Source organism: Lutra lutra, chromosome 7 (genome assembly GCF_902655055.1).
Source record: "Lutra lutra chromosome 7, mLutLut1.2, whole genome shotgun sequence".
Taxonomy (NCBI): Eukaryota; Metazoa; Chordata; class Mammalia; order Carnivora; family Mustelidae; genus Lutra; species Lutra lutra.
This window is the reverse complement of record NC_062284.1, coordinates 27542596-27555546: the sequence shown is the minus strand read 5'-3', so window position 1 is coordinate 27555546 and position 12951 is coordinate 27542596. Positions and strand designations below refer to the sequence as shown.

The following is a 12951-nucleotide window of genomic DNA, read 5'->3' as shown; positions in this document are numbered from 1 at the left end:
TTTTTAATTTGAGAGAGAGAGAGCACAAGCAGGGGGAAGGGCAGAGGAGGGAGAGAGAAAAGCAGACAACCCGCTAAGCAGGGAGAGCCTGATGAAGGGCTTGATCCCAGAACGCCAGGATCATGATCTGAGCCCAAGGCAGATGTGTCACCGACTGAACCACCCAGGCGCACCTTGCTGTAGGTTTCTTATAGCCAACTTTCATCAGATAAAGGAACTTGCCTTCCTTTCCTTGTTTGCTAAGAGATTTTATTATGAGTTGATATTAATTCTATTAAACACTTTGTATCCAGTAAAGTACTTCTGTGACTTTTTCTCTTTTATTCCATTAATGTGGTGAATTTACACTGATTGTGGGTTTTCTTTTTCCCCCCATTTTTTTTTTTTTTTTAAATCAGGTTTGATGTTAAGGTCGCCTTGCATTCCTGGTCTAAACTCAACTCAATCATGACAGATTATCCTCTTTATATATTGTTGGATATAGTTTGCTAGTATTTTGCTTAGGACTTTTATATCAAACTTGATGAGTGAGAGTGTCTTTTACTGTCACTTTTTAAAAATAAACCTTTTATTTTAAAACATTTTTAGATTTACAGAAAAATTGCAAAGATGGTACAGTGAGTTCCTATCTATCCCACAGCCATTTTTCTTTATTGTTAACATTTCACATTAGTGTCATTATAATGAATAAACCAGTATTGTACATTATTATTAACCAAAGTCCATACTTTATTCGTATTTCCTCAGTCTTTCCATAATGTTTTAGTTCTGATCTAAGATCCCACATTACATTAAGTCATCATATCTCCTTAGGCTCATCTGGGTTGTGAGTTTTTCAGACTTTCTTTGTTTTGGATGACCTTGACAGTTTTCAGGAGCACTGGTCAGGTATTTTGTCAGATGTTTCTCAGTTGGTATTTTTGTGACTTTTTCTCATAATTAGATTGGAGTTACAGGTTTGGGGAAGTTGGACCACGGAGGTGTGAAGCATCATTTCCATCACATCACATCAAGAATACATACCGTTAACAAACTCATCACAGTTGGTATCGACCTTGCTCATCTGGCCAAGGATGTATTGTCAGGTTTCTCTATTAGGAAGCTCCCCTAAATCTTCCTCTCTCCTTTCCCCTTTTCATAGTGTACTTTAGAGAAGGAAATTACTGCACATAGCAATACCTGTGTAGGGTAACATTATTTTTTTTTTTACTTCTATTTGCTATTTATTTATTCATTTATTTTTGTTTAAGTATAATTAACATACACTGTCATTAGTTATAACTTTCCATTCTAGTTTTCTGGTTGCTGGTTTCATAAAACAATTCATAGGGGGCTCCCTTTTCGTATTGTCTGAAGGGGTTTGTATAAGGTTCATGTTAGTTCTTCTTTCAATGTTTGCTAGTATTTACTAGTAAAGTTATCCCTTTATGAGATGGTTTTTGAAACATTCAGTTTCTTTACCATGTACATTTTCTCTTTCTATTTGTATCAGTTTTGTTAAGTTGTATTTTCAGGCATGGTAAGTTACATTTTCAGGGAATTTTCCGAGAATCTTAAAATTTTCTAACATTTGTCATAAAGTTTTTCAAAATAAATTCTCATCTTATTTTAGTAACAGTTGTTTGTTTGTTTGTTTGTTTTTCTACACAGTATACAATTAACCGGCTTGAAGTATAAAAATTCAGTGCCTTTTTAAAATATATATTCACAGAGTTGTACAGTCACAATCAAATTTAGGACATTTTTGTTATGTCACAAAGAAACTTCACACCCATTAGCATTCACCCCCAGTTCTCCTCTCCCTTCAGCCCTAGGCAGCTGCCAGTCTGCTTTGTGACTGTAGATTTGCTTATTCTGAACACCTCATATAAATGAAATTCTACAATACGTGGCTAATGGTGATTGGCCTCTTTGACTGAACATCATGTTTTCAGGATTCACACATGTATCAGTATTTTATTCTTTCCATTGCTGGATCCCATTCCATTGAATGGCTGTATCACATTTTATTTACTTTTTAGCTGATTTTTTAGTTTGGTTGTTTCTACTTTTCTATTAAGACTAATGCTTCTGGGACACCTGGGTGGCTCAGTTTGTTAAGCGGCTGCCTTTGGCTCGGGTCATGACCCCAGCGTCCTGGGATCGAGTCCTACATCGGGTTCCTTGCTCGGCAGGGAGCCTGCTTCTCCTTCTGCCTCTGCCTGCCACTCTGTCTGCCTGTGCTTGCTCTCTCCCTCTCTCTCTCTGATAAATAAATAAATAAAACCTTAAAAAAAAAAAGACTAATGCTTCTATTAACTTTTGTATACTAGTTTTTATGAATGCATGTTTTTATTTCTTTTCAGGATACATCCAGTAGTAGAAGTGCTGGGTCATATGGTAACTCTATTTATTTAACATTTTGAAAAACTACCAGATGGGTTTTCCCAAGTGGCAGCACTATTTTATATTCCTACCAATAGTATATGAGGCTTCTACTTTCTCTGAATCTTCAGCAACACTTGTTATTGTCTGTCTGAGTCTAGCCATCCTATCACATGTGAAATGTATCTCATTATGATTTTATTCACATTTTCCTAAAAACTATGATGCTGAGCATATTTTAATATGCTTATTGGTAATTTATATATCTTCTTTGGAGAAATGTTTATTCAGATCTTTTGTCCATTTTTAAATTGGATTATTTATCTTCTTATTAAGTTCTCTATGTATTCTAGATAAGAGTTTCTTTTCAGACATGATTTATATTCTTTTCTTCCATTCTTTGGTTGTCTTTTTACTTTATTAATGGGGTCCTTTGAAGCATAAAGTCTTTAATTTTTATTATGTTCAGTTTACCTGTTTTTTTTTCTTTTGCTGTTTGTGCTTTTGATATTATATCTAAGAAGCCATTTCCCAACCCAGATAATGAAGATTTACTCTTATGTTTTCTTCTAAGAATTTTACAGTTTTGCCTCTTCAGTTTAAATGTGTGATTCATTCTGAGTTAATTTTTTAATATGGTATGAGGTAGGGACTATGTTAGAGATTCCCAAAACTGTTTTCCCAAAACTGGCTTGATTTGCTAGAGGGACTCACAGGACTGAGTGGCTGTTCTACTTGAGGTTATAATTTATTACAGTGAAAGGAGACAGATTTAAATCAGCAAAAGGTAAATGGGCGAAGTCCAGGAGAAACCAGGTGCAAACTTCTGGGAATCCCCTACTAGTGCACTTATGCAGGATGTACTTAATTTTTCCAGCAGAGAGGGGTGGCAGCACATGGAAAGTGTTGCCATCTAGGGAAGCTTACCCAAGATCTTAGTGTCCAGGTTTTTTATTGGGGGTCAGTACTGTTGGCATGCAACACAACTTTGTGATTGACTTGGGCTACTCAAGACTCCAGACTCCCAGTGCAAATATAGCTGTTCACCATAAATTACATTATTGTCATAAACACTGGTACTGCAGTGGTCCAGAGCCTTGGATATACGCAGACACTTTTTTCAGGCAGGATAGTCCCAGGGCTGAGAGCTCAGTTCCTTGGAGCTGGCCAAGGGCCAGTCCTGAAAACAGGCCTTTCCTGGGTATATGGAGGGTTTGATCATCCCAGGCCTCACCAGTTAACCCGGTCCTGCATTGTTTGCATGTGGATACTGTTTGTTGAAAAAATAATATTTCTCTGTTGAATTGTTTTCACACAGTTGTTGAAAATCAGTTGACTGTAAATGTCTGTTTCTATTCCATTGATCTGTATGTTTATCCTATGCTGATATAGTCACATAATCTCTTACTATCTGTAAACTCTGTGACAATGCCCCCCTTTTTATTCTTAATGTTTGTAGTTTGTGCCTTTGCCTGTGTTTTTATTGATTAGTCCTTCGGGAAAGTTGTCAATTCTATTATTTACTTATTTTTTTAAACAGCTTTATTTTTGTTGATCACCTTTTTTTTTTTTTAAGATTTTTTATTTATTTATTTGACAGAGAGAAAGAGACGGCAAGAGAGGGAACACAAGCAGGGGGAGTGGGAGAGGGAGAAGCAGACTTCCACTGAGCAGGGTTCCCAGTGTGGGTCTTGATCCCAGGACCCTGGGATGGTGACCTGAGCCACCCAGATGCCCTTGTTGATCACCTTCTATGATATGCTTGTTTTCTGTTTTGTTAATTTTTACTTATCAGTATTTATTTCCCTCTAGGTTGGGGAAGGTGTATTTTCCTGTTCTTTTTACAGGTTTATGATGACTGTTAGATTATTATTCAGACTTTTTGTTTCCTATTGTATGCCTCTAGAGTTCAAAATTTACTTTTTTAGCATACCTTTTCCTACATCCCATAAATTTGAATTTATAGTATTTTTTTCAAGTTGATTTGAATTTGAATTCAGTTCAGTTTGAATTTGATTTTTTTTTTTTTTCATAAAAATGCCTCTTTTTTTTTCCTCATTAAAGAACCACCTAACAAATCCCTAAAGCAAATGAACAGAACACATGAGTGTGCCTTAAGGACATTATAGTGTCTGTGAGCTCTGAGCTATCACAGAGATGAACTTTAAGCATTTTAGTATATATTTTCTTCCAGGCCTTTATATGCCTATTAATTCAGCATACTGTTACTGTTTAATAGATGGGATTTGGGCTACCAACTCTAAAAAACTTCTTTTTTCTTTTCCAGCTAATAACATACTTGCTTTCATGAATCTTTTTTATTCTTTTTCCTTTAAAGTCCTTCACAGGGATATACCCTTATGCATTTGGGAGTACTATGAGTGAGTTACTAAACGCCCCTGTTAGCTCCATGCCAAGCCAAGCAGATCCATCACTGTCCTTAAGGCACTCATGGTCTAATGGTGTCAGACCCAGGCACATGGACAGCTGCTGATATAGAGCTAAGCTCACGGCTCTTGGGAGGAGTTATAGGCAGCAGCTTCTGAGCAGAAACATGGGAAGCCAGGCAGAGATGCTGTGTATGAGGGAGAGGCAGCTTCCAGGTGCATGCAACTTGGCATCACCTGAGAAGGAGCCATTTCCTGTCACCATCCACCACACTGACAGTTGTGTCTCCCTCTGCAGGTGATTGCCATGATCAAAGGTCTGCAGGTGCTGATGGGCAGGATGGAGAGTGTATTCAACCATGCCATCCGGCACACTGTCTATGCTGCACTGCAGGACTTTTCCCAGGTTACCCTCCGGGAACCACTCAGGCAGGCCATTAAGAAGAAGAAGAACGTCATCCAGAGGTCAGCCTCAGTGTAATACCTCCCTGTGAGCTCAGAGTCTGAAGCTGTAAATCAGATTAAGATTTGTTTAAGATTTAAGATTAAACAACTATATAGTTAGATTTTCATAAATATGCTCAGTGCATTTATCTTCAACCTCCTCCAGAAGATGCCCTTCTGGTGACTTTTCTCTAAATGTGATGTGATAGGTCCAATTATTCACCTGAGCAACGTGTAATAAATCGACTACAGAATGTCTGAGCAGTGGGGATGTAGGGTCAAGGGTGTGTTTATCTTGGGGCAGGAGAGTGTCTCAATATCTGTTTAATGATTCTCATCACCAGGCATGTGGGGACAGGAAGCCCAGTATCAGATTTCCCATCTCAAGTGTGTCATCTTCAGTATTTTTGCTTCTGTTCCTTTTGACCTGTCCTACAAATTGGTTAGAGACTAACACAGATATCGCAGAGATCCTGTAGTGATCTTGAGCTAGTTTACTCTTAATACATAGCCTTTTAAGAAATAGTCAATCAGAGAAAGACAGTTATCATATGATCTCACTGATTTGAGGAATTTGAGAAACAAGACAGAGGATCATAGGGGAAGGGAGGAAAAAATGAAACAAGACGAAACCAGAGATGGAGATAAACCCTAAGAGACTCTTAATCTCAGGAAACAAACTGAGGGTTGCTGGAGGGAAGGGGAGCCTAAGAGATGGAGTGCGTCGGTGATGGACATTGGGGAGGGTATGTGTTATGGTGAGTGTTGTGAATTGTATAAGACTGATGATTCATAGACCTGTACTCATGAAACAAGTAATACATTATATGTTAATAAAAAAAATACAGCCTTTTCAAGTTGTCTTTCAAAGACATCTATGTAAAATGAAGCTTACTGGGGCTCACAAATATATTGATTTCATTTTGTTGCTTTATAATTGATGTTTGACACCTGGCTTGGTATAACTTTTTGCATTAATAAAATTTGATACTGTTAGTCTTCCCATTTTGCTCATGTTTGCCATAATGGGAGGCTCACCACATGGGAAATGTGAAGTGTAGTCTAAGAGTAACTCAGATTTTAGCCAGAGCTTTCCCCACGAGGTGATAGGATAGGCACATGGGTACATCTACCCCTGCTTGTGGTGGGGGTTGGGGGGCTCTCCATATGGTAGAGCCCTGGTGGGAATGGGAACGTGTTCCAAATGTGTCTGAGACATAGGCCCAGTTCGTACAGTGTCGGTGTGTTGTGTTGGTGACAGTTGTGTTGGTGACATGTTCCTGTTAGAAAACAGGGAATCAGCCAGGGGAAGTTGAGTTTCAGCTCCCTGGGTGGATATTTGTGGTTTGTCTCCTGCCACCTTTTGCATGACTCAGTGTTCAGGAAATAAAACATCACTTTCAGGTTAATTGATGCAAACTGCAGCTAAGGCAGATCTTTTGGGGCTAGTAATATCCCCCAGAAAATGATCTATCCAAAGTTTCGCTTTGAATTGGTCCATTACTATATCCCCCACCGCCCCCAGAGGAAATCACGTTTGAGAGTTGTGCTGTCCTGAGAGCTATGTGTTAGGTGAGGCAGTGCTGTGATTTTTAAAGTGGTGAGGGTGTCAGCACTCTGTGCCTCACTGATGACTTGATGGGACTGTTTAGTGTCCTGCAGGCCATCAGGAAGACCGTGTGTGACTGGGAGACGGGGCATGAGCCCTTCAACGACCCAGCCCTGCGAGGCGAGAAGGACCCCAAGAGCGGCTTTGACATCAAAGTACCCCGGCGCGCTGTAGGACCCTCCAGCACTCAGGTTCTCATCCTCCCTGCTCCCCTGCTCCATCTGTTCCCCTAAGTGGGCTAAACCTGAGCTGAGGGTTGATAAGCAAGGTCAGGAGTAAAATGATATAACCACTGTCTGCTCAAGATGATAAATACTGCCTGTACCTTTTCTGCTCCTCTGTTCCCTGCCCATGTGAATCTGGAGCATTAGCCCAAGATGTTCTTGTGATTCTCAGATTTGATCATTTGCACGCAGAATTTAATTTGACTGCATCAACTCCCATTGCCAAAATGTGGGTGAAAGTCTATGTGTCCATATTTACGCTGTGTTTCCTGGTGGGTGTTTAAATGTATGGTTATACTTTCTATGTTGGGACTAAAAATGATCGTTTCTGAAGATAAACTTTTAGAAATTTAAGAATGTAGCTTTTTTGTGTCCCTGGTCTTAAGCCACCACTGCTGTTTTCTCTTCTGGCATGCTCAGCCCCCTGACCCCCAAAAGCAGCTTTCTTCTGACTCTCACACCTGATTTAAAACGTCCTTCTGCTTTTTTCTTCCCATTTTGGGGCTTAGTACTTCTTACTCATTGTTCTTCTGTTGGGGGCTTTTATAATCTCTTCTGCCAGCCTTTCAGAGAACTACCAGCAAAGCACATTGTTGGCTTTATATGAAACCTCTCAAATATCTGGGAGGAAGGCATTTGGCCCAGTTATGGAGGATGCTTGTCCTGGGTCTGTCCAATGTGCATGCAGCCTCCCCACCCTCTGTTCCCATGTGTGTCTCCCCATCCCACGATGTGTGTGTCCTGTGACTAACGGCTCTCTCCCACCTCTCCCCCCCATCTGTCCGTGTCTAGCTCTACCTGGTGCGCACCATGGCGGAGTCCTTGAGCTCTGCCGAGCTGCTGAGGCAGCTCAAGTCTTTGGGCATGGAAAGACTCTTGCATGTGGTAAACGCGTTTCTGAGGCAGTCCTACACCTATCCACCTCTTTTAACCTTTGGTGGTAAGACATCATTTGTTTTTCTTGTTGATGTTTATGGCACGGAAGTGAACTGCTCTGCTACAAATTCTTTCTCCCAAGCAGCACCAACTTGGGCACTCTGATGGGTGCCCAGACCCACTTTTAGGGGCTGGTATAGTGGTAGGCTTACCACTCCAGCCTGGCTCTGGTCAGGGCATAGCGGAGTAGTCTTCCTCTTGTGGTTTATCTAAATTTGGTGTAACTAATGTACCATGTATATTTTCTCCCCCCACAAATGTTTCCTTGGATAATGCAGCTTTACATGGTGAGAACCATGCTAGAGTCCCTCATTGCAGACAAAAGTGGTTCCAAGAAAACCTTGAGAAGTAGCCTTGAGGGGCCCACCATATTGGACATAGAAAAATTTCATCGAGAGTCATTCTTCTACACTCATTTGATAAATTTCAGTGGTAAGAGATACTGCTGACGAGCATCTGGCCCAGCATGTTCTAACACTGCTAACACCGTCTAGAATGCTTCTGCTGACCTTCCCCTGCTGTGGTCCCCTCACACACCCAGACGGTGACCTGTGTTTTAACCTTCATGATAGTCCCTCACCTGTCGCTTTAAATGCACAGCCAGCCAGAGGTCCCCTCCATGTGGCGTAGCCCTTAGAAGAATGAGGGCCACGGGCCTGTGGCTGGCTCTGTGACTTGAATGTGGTCTTTGTAACCCATATGAGGTCAGAAGCACAGGTGAAGGTAATCTGTCACCTGGCTTGAGAACAAAATAGTGATAAATATCAGAAACAGTCCCCATGAGTAGTGACATGTGGAAGGTGGCAGTCACATTGAGCAGGACACTGGGTGGATACCCTTTGTCATTGTGGAGTCCATGTTTACTCTGGTGCACATGCAGCAGCTTGCTCAGAGCAGGAAGCCTCTATCTTGGCTGTGAGTGCTGCAGGTTTAAAGACCAAAGCTTTTGTTGTTCACTTGTCAAATGATGGGCACATTTTTTTTCATTTGTTTCTATTTTACATTAGATAAACTTGAACTGAATATGCATGTAATGCTATATCTTTATCCTAAGTAAAATAAAATAATGTGGTTTTTATTTCTCCTTTTAAAAAGGACATTTTCCTCCCCTCCCAGTCCCTCAGAGAAGCTCACAGGGTTGACAAGTTCCCATTGATGGGTGGTGTTGTCCATGCCGGACCAGCAGGGGCCAGATGCTGACTCTGCCCTTTTTATGACCGAGAATGTGCACAGTCTAGGGTGGCTTTGCTTGCAGCCACATCATGTCTCATGTCTCATCTCTAGTGTGAGATGCTGTGTAACCCCTCCCTGCTCACATCTACTCCCGCATGGCTCAGGGCTGAGATTGAAGGAGCCGGACCTTGCACATGCCCCTCCCTGTCCTAGATCGTTCTGCCGACTTCCTTCTGCTTGCAGAAGATTAATATGGTATCATTTGAATCCTTCAAGAAACACTCCAGCAGTGCTGTGACCTTTCACAGTTGTGGTTCCGAGAGTTCTTTCTGGAACTGACAATGGGCAGGAGGATCCAGTTCCCCATCGAGATGTCCATGCCCTGGATCCTGACGGACCACATCCTGGAGACCAAGGAGGCGTCAATGATGGAGTGAGTACCCTCTGGGCATGTCTTAGTTCTTTGTGATGACCAGGGTCCTTGGTGGCATTTGGGAGCTGGGAGATGGAGGAGGGGGCTGGGCTGTTTTCAGCACTTCATTTGAAGTTGTCATACTTCAGAGATTAATACAGGTAACGGGCTTCTTGCTTTAGACTAAAATCAAGAACTCAGGCAGCAAGAGTCAGTAAGTCCCACAATGTCAGGTGAGACTCTGTCAGCAAGAGTTGAGGTGGCCTGGCCTCTCATGTGGCATAGCCTCTGAGCCAGATGAATTTGGGAGAGAAAGTGTTAATTGAATAGCATTCTTTTGAGGTCAGGGCTCAAGGCCAGGGTACGGGGTTGGAGACTTTCAAAATAGAAGGTCCACGAAGGTAAAGTAATAGGAAAGGGAGATGTCTTATGAACAGCCTGGGAACTGACCCAGCAGGTTCTTCAGCAAAGAGAGTAATTATATGGCACCTCGTCTTTTCCCATGCACGTCAGTTCTTAATGTGGCCAGGAGGATGGCCTTCTCTTTTCTCTGGAGTGGCCGTAACATCCATTCAGCAGTACCAGAGAGGGGAGGAGGAGCATGGAGATCTAACACAAAGGCCTTGGCATGCCTCTGTGTTGTGTCTTTGGAGTTTAGCTTGGCCCCACTCCTTACACAGCCTTCCTGCTGTGAAGTCGAAGTGGTCTTGCACCCTCAGAGGGACCTTACTTACTGGAGTCTGCTGGCTGCTGCCTTTTGTCCAGATACGGGGCTAGGTAGGGGAGAGGGGCTTTTGGCCATGCTGGACATGATGGTGGTCAGCTCTGGACCCAGGATCTTCATATGTTTTTCTTACTAAGTTCGACAGTTTATTCTTAGAAATAAGAAAATAACTTGTTTTTGTGATTATAAAAAATACTGTATTCTGTGGTGAAAGTTTTTGAAACATACATAAGTGAGAAGATGCCATTACAGGAGGCCCTTGTGAACCCTCCAGGGGTCTGGGCATGGCCTAAGTAAATGCGTCCCATTTGTGGGATCATCTGCCTTGGTCCATTAGGGTCCTTGATAGGAACCCCATTTGGTGTCCAAAGTAAGAGATTCTTTTTCCTCATGTGAGAGGTCAACAATGAATGTTAAATTTCATCTGGAGTGTGGGATGTGAGAGCTGAGGGGCCCTATGTGGAAGGCTGGGCTGACCATTTGCCCCCTCTGCAGGTACGTCCTCTACTCCTTGGACCTGTACAATGACAGCGCACACTATGCCCTCACCAGGTTCAACAAGCAGTTTCTCTACGACGAAATTGAGGCAGAGGTGAAGGCGCAGGCACTTTCAACAAACTTTAATTTCCCTTTTCTCTGAGTATTAAAGGAAGCAAATTTTCTTTATAATACAAGGAGATCTGAACAATAGAATGAACTTCTGAAAAAACATTTTGGAGTAAATCCTTCTATCTGTATTTTTCTCTCTGCATCTACACATGTGTTATTGGGGTCTTACAACGTAATACTTGACTACATGTCATAAGCACCTCTGTATCCTCACCTGTCTTTTATGAACACAGTTTAAGCCAACCCCTATTTTATTTCTTTCATTTTAGCTTTTTATTTTTGTGTATTGTAAGTAATGCTTTGAAGAACTTGCTTGCACCTAATTTTTTAGCTGTTTTCAATTATTTTTTGAGGACACATTCCTACAAGTGGAATTATTATGCAGCTAAGGAGATAAATCTTATTTTGTACATTAAGATTTAAGAGCATTTAACCTCAACAAATTGCATTGTGCATCTAGATGTCCTTCTCTGCCTCCTCACAGAGATACTAGAAAGTGCTTCTTCAGGGAGATGTCATAGGCTCCTGGGCCATGTAGGGTGGGCATATAGCAGAGACCTGCAGATCCTGGAGTTGGTTTCCCTTTGAGTACGTGGTATCCTTATCAGAGTTCTGCTTGGAGAGGCTATCTCCATTTGCAAGGAAAATTCAGTTTTGGGGGTAGAGTCACAAGGCTGTGTCTATCCTATGTCTCCTCCCTGACCCAGTGCCCAGAGCAGTCAGCCATGTTCCAGGGGAGGCCACATGCAGTTCCTGGGATACACAGTCTGGTGGCAGGAGCAGAACCCAAATCCAGTGCACATTAGCCAGTGGGAGCACATGATGAAGGGAGACTTTTTCATATTCCTTTGCCTTTAAGAGTCAGGGAGCATTTTTCTCCATTAGTAAGAGATGTTCTGATACAATTTTCAGTGGCTGTGTAGTGGTCACTCCTGGCCACACTGTGAAATATTTAATCTGTTTTTTTTTGGACAATGAGGTTGTTTCCTGTTTTTCTTTTCTAATAAAAGAGCCTTTGTTAACTGCCTTAACAGAAATGTTGCTTTTAACTTTATATTCCCAGAACTTACTCATTTTTTAACTGGAAGTTTGTACCTTTTGACCACTTTTATCCATTTTGCTCATCTCTACCTCTGGAACCACCAGTCTGTTCTCTATGCATTCATTTCTTTCTTTCTTTGTTTTTAGGATTCCACATATAATTGAGATTATACAGTATTTGTCTTTGACTTAGTTCAATGAATGTAATGTCCTCAGGGTCCATCCATATAGTTGCAAATGGCAGGATTTCCTTTTTTATGACTGAAGAGCATTCCTGTGTGTGTGTGTGTGTGTGTGTGTGTGAGAGAGAGGGAGAGAGAGAGACAGACAGAGAGACAATTCTGTATGTGTTCATCCATCAGTGGACACTTAGGCTGCTTCCATGTCTTGACTATTGTAAATGATGCTGTAAACATGGGGGTGCATATATCTTTTCAAGTTAGTATTTTCAGTGATTCTGGTTAAATACCTAGAAATGGAATTTGCTGGATCAAAAGTTTTGTTTTTTGTTTTTTTTTAAGTTGTCTTGTTTGATCTTTAAGAAACAAAACTGTAATATATGCTTTCTTTTTCTTCAGGTGAATCTGTGCTTTGACCAATTTGTTTATAAGCTGGCAGACCAGATATTTGCATATTATAAGGTTATGGCAGGAAGGTGAGTATGGTTTATGATTTGGACATGAAATCTAGGGTAACTTGATCTGACATTTCCATTAAAATTCACAGAATATGAGAAATGTCTTCTCTTCTTCCATACTAGTTTGCTTCTTGATAAACGTTTACGATCAGAATGCAAGAATCAGGGGGCAACAATCCATCTCCCACCGTCTAACCGCTATGAGACCCTACTTAAGCAGAGGCATGTGCAGGTGAGTCAGACCTTTCTGGGTCATGGTTGGGGGTGGAGCTGGCATTGGAATGGTGAGGTTTTCTTAGAGCTGACTGAGTTTTACTAGATGTCAGTATGTTCTGTGACTGTGGCTACATCCTTATAAAGAGATTTTAAAGGCAGTTTCTTTTGGATACCC

At 41.4% G+C, this 12951-nt stretch overlaps 1 protein-coding gene across 2 annotated transcripts in view; it reads left to right on the top strand.

The window, feature by feature from the left end:
- The window catches only part of CYFIP1 (cytoplasmic FMR1 interacting protein 1), a 127982-nt gene that overhangs the window by 73172 nt on the left and 41859 nt on the right, over positions 1 to 12951 (top strand). The window contains exons 14-20 of one of the 2 annotated variants that reach the window (XM_047735369.1): positions 5050 to 5216; positions 6848 to 6995; positions 8243 to 8396; positions 9414 to 9570; positions 10769 to 10865; positions 12502 to 12578; positions 12684 to 12792. In XM_047735369.1, the coding sequence (XP_047591325.1) occupies positions 5050 to 5216; positions 6848 to 6995; positions 8243 to 8396; positions 9414 to 9570; positions 10769 to 10865; positions 12502 to 12578; positions 12684 to 12792 (909 nt within the window). Of the gene's footprint in view, positions 1 to 5049; positions 5217 to 6847; positions 6996 to 7820; positions 7969 to 8242; positions 8397 to 9413; positions 9571 to 10768; positions 10866 to 12501; positions 12579 to 12683; positions 12793 to 12951 lie in introns of both variants that reach the window. The other variant, XM_047735370.1, reaches the window with a different exon arrangement.